The sequence below is a fragment of the Galeopterus variegatus genome, unplaced genomic scaffold, assembly GCF_000696425.1.
Source record: "Galeopterus variegatus unplaced genomic scaffold, G_variegatus-3.0.2 Scaffold2593, whole genome shotgun sequence".
Classification (NCBI taxonomy): Eukaryota; Metazoa; Chordata; class Mammalia; order Dermoptera; family Cynocephalidae; genus Galeopterus; species Galeopterus variegatus.
The window spans coordinates 180,394-181,219 of NW_007728704.1; the positions used below are offsets into that span (position 1 = coordinate 180,394).

At 37.7% G+C, this 826-nt stretch overlaps 1 protein-coding gene across 1 annotated transcript in view; it reads left to right on the forward strand.

Annotated features, from left to right (window-relative positions):
- The window catches only part of LOC103598376 (protein unc-13 homolog C-like), a gene marked incomplete at both ends in the record, with an annotated part of 259,099 nt that overhangs the window by 179,401 nt on the left and 78,872 nt on the right, over window positions 1–826 (forward strand). The window contains one exon of the mRNA XM_008582367.1: window positions 519–615. Coding sequence (XP_008580589.1) covers window positions 519–615 — 97 coding nt within the window. The remainder of the gene's footprint in view (window positions 1–518; window positions 616–826) is intronic.

Sequence of the window (826 nt, forward strand, 5' to 3'; positions counted from 1 at the left end):
GCACTGGGAATAGATGGTTTCTAAATAAACAGTGCTAGGTCAACTGGGCATCCATATGGAATAGAGAACTTTGAAACATTTCAGACCATTTGCAAAAACAAATTGCAGATGGATCATAACTAAGAAGTTACAAGTAAGCATGTAGGATCAGTTACAGGAGATTAGTGGGTATGGGTAGAAGCCTAACAGTGAAGAATTATAAAATGAGGGAATGACAAGATTGGGGACGACCCACCAGGGTCTACATTTTACAGGAGTTTGAACTGTAGAGGACATTGCAGAGTGAGTGTTAGGGACCAAGCATATCTGAGGCAGTATGGGAAGAGACTGAAGTTAAAAGGGAGGAGGATATGTTGATGGAGTAGAGGTAAAGGTCACTGAGGAAGAAAAACTGGAAAAGGGCAATAAAGTGAGATTTCGATCCTGAATTACTCTCATGTAGGAAAAGAGCAGCATTCCTGTTAACGGTATGTACACAATGCCCTTTGTGGTATGTAACATCATTAATCATTTTTTAGGTGGTTTGAACCTTTTGTCATGCAGTGGCTAGATGAAAATGAAGATGTGTCAATGGAGTTCCTTCATGGGGCACTGGGAAGAGACAAAAAGGATGGAGTGAGTTTACATTACTTTAAGATTGCTTATTGTCATGATTCAGTCGCATTGCTCACTTTTAAACTAATGGGAATTTAGGTTCATTGTTATTAATTTGGTTTCGATTTCCCTATGACCAAAATAAATTTGAAACACCATTTTGAAAAGCTAGCTGAAACCCTAGAGAATTGCCTAAATTAAAAATAAAACAAACAAACAAAAAAATCAATCA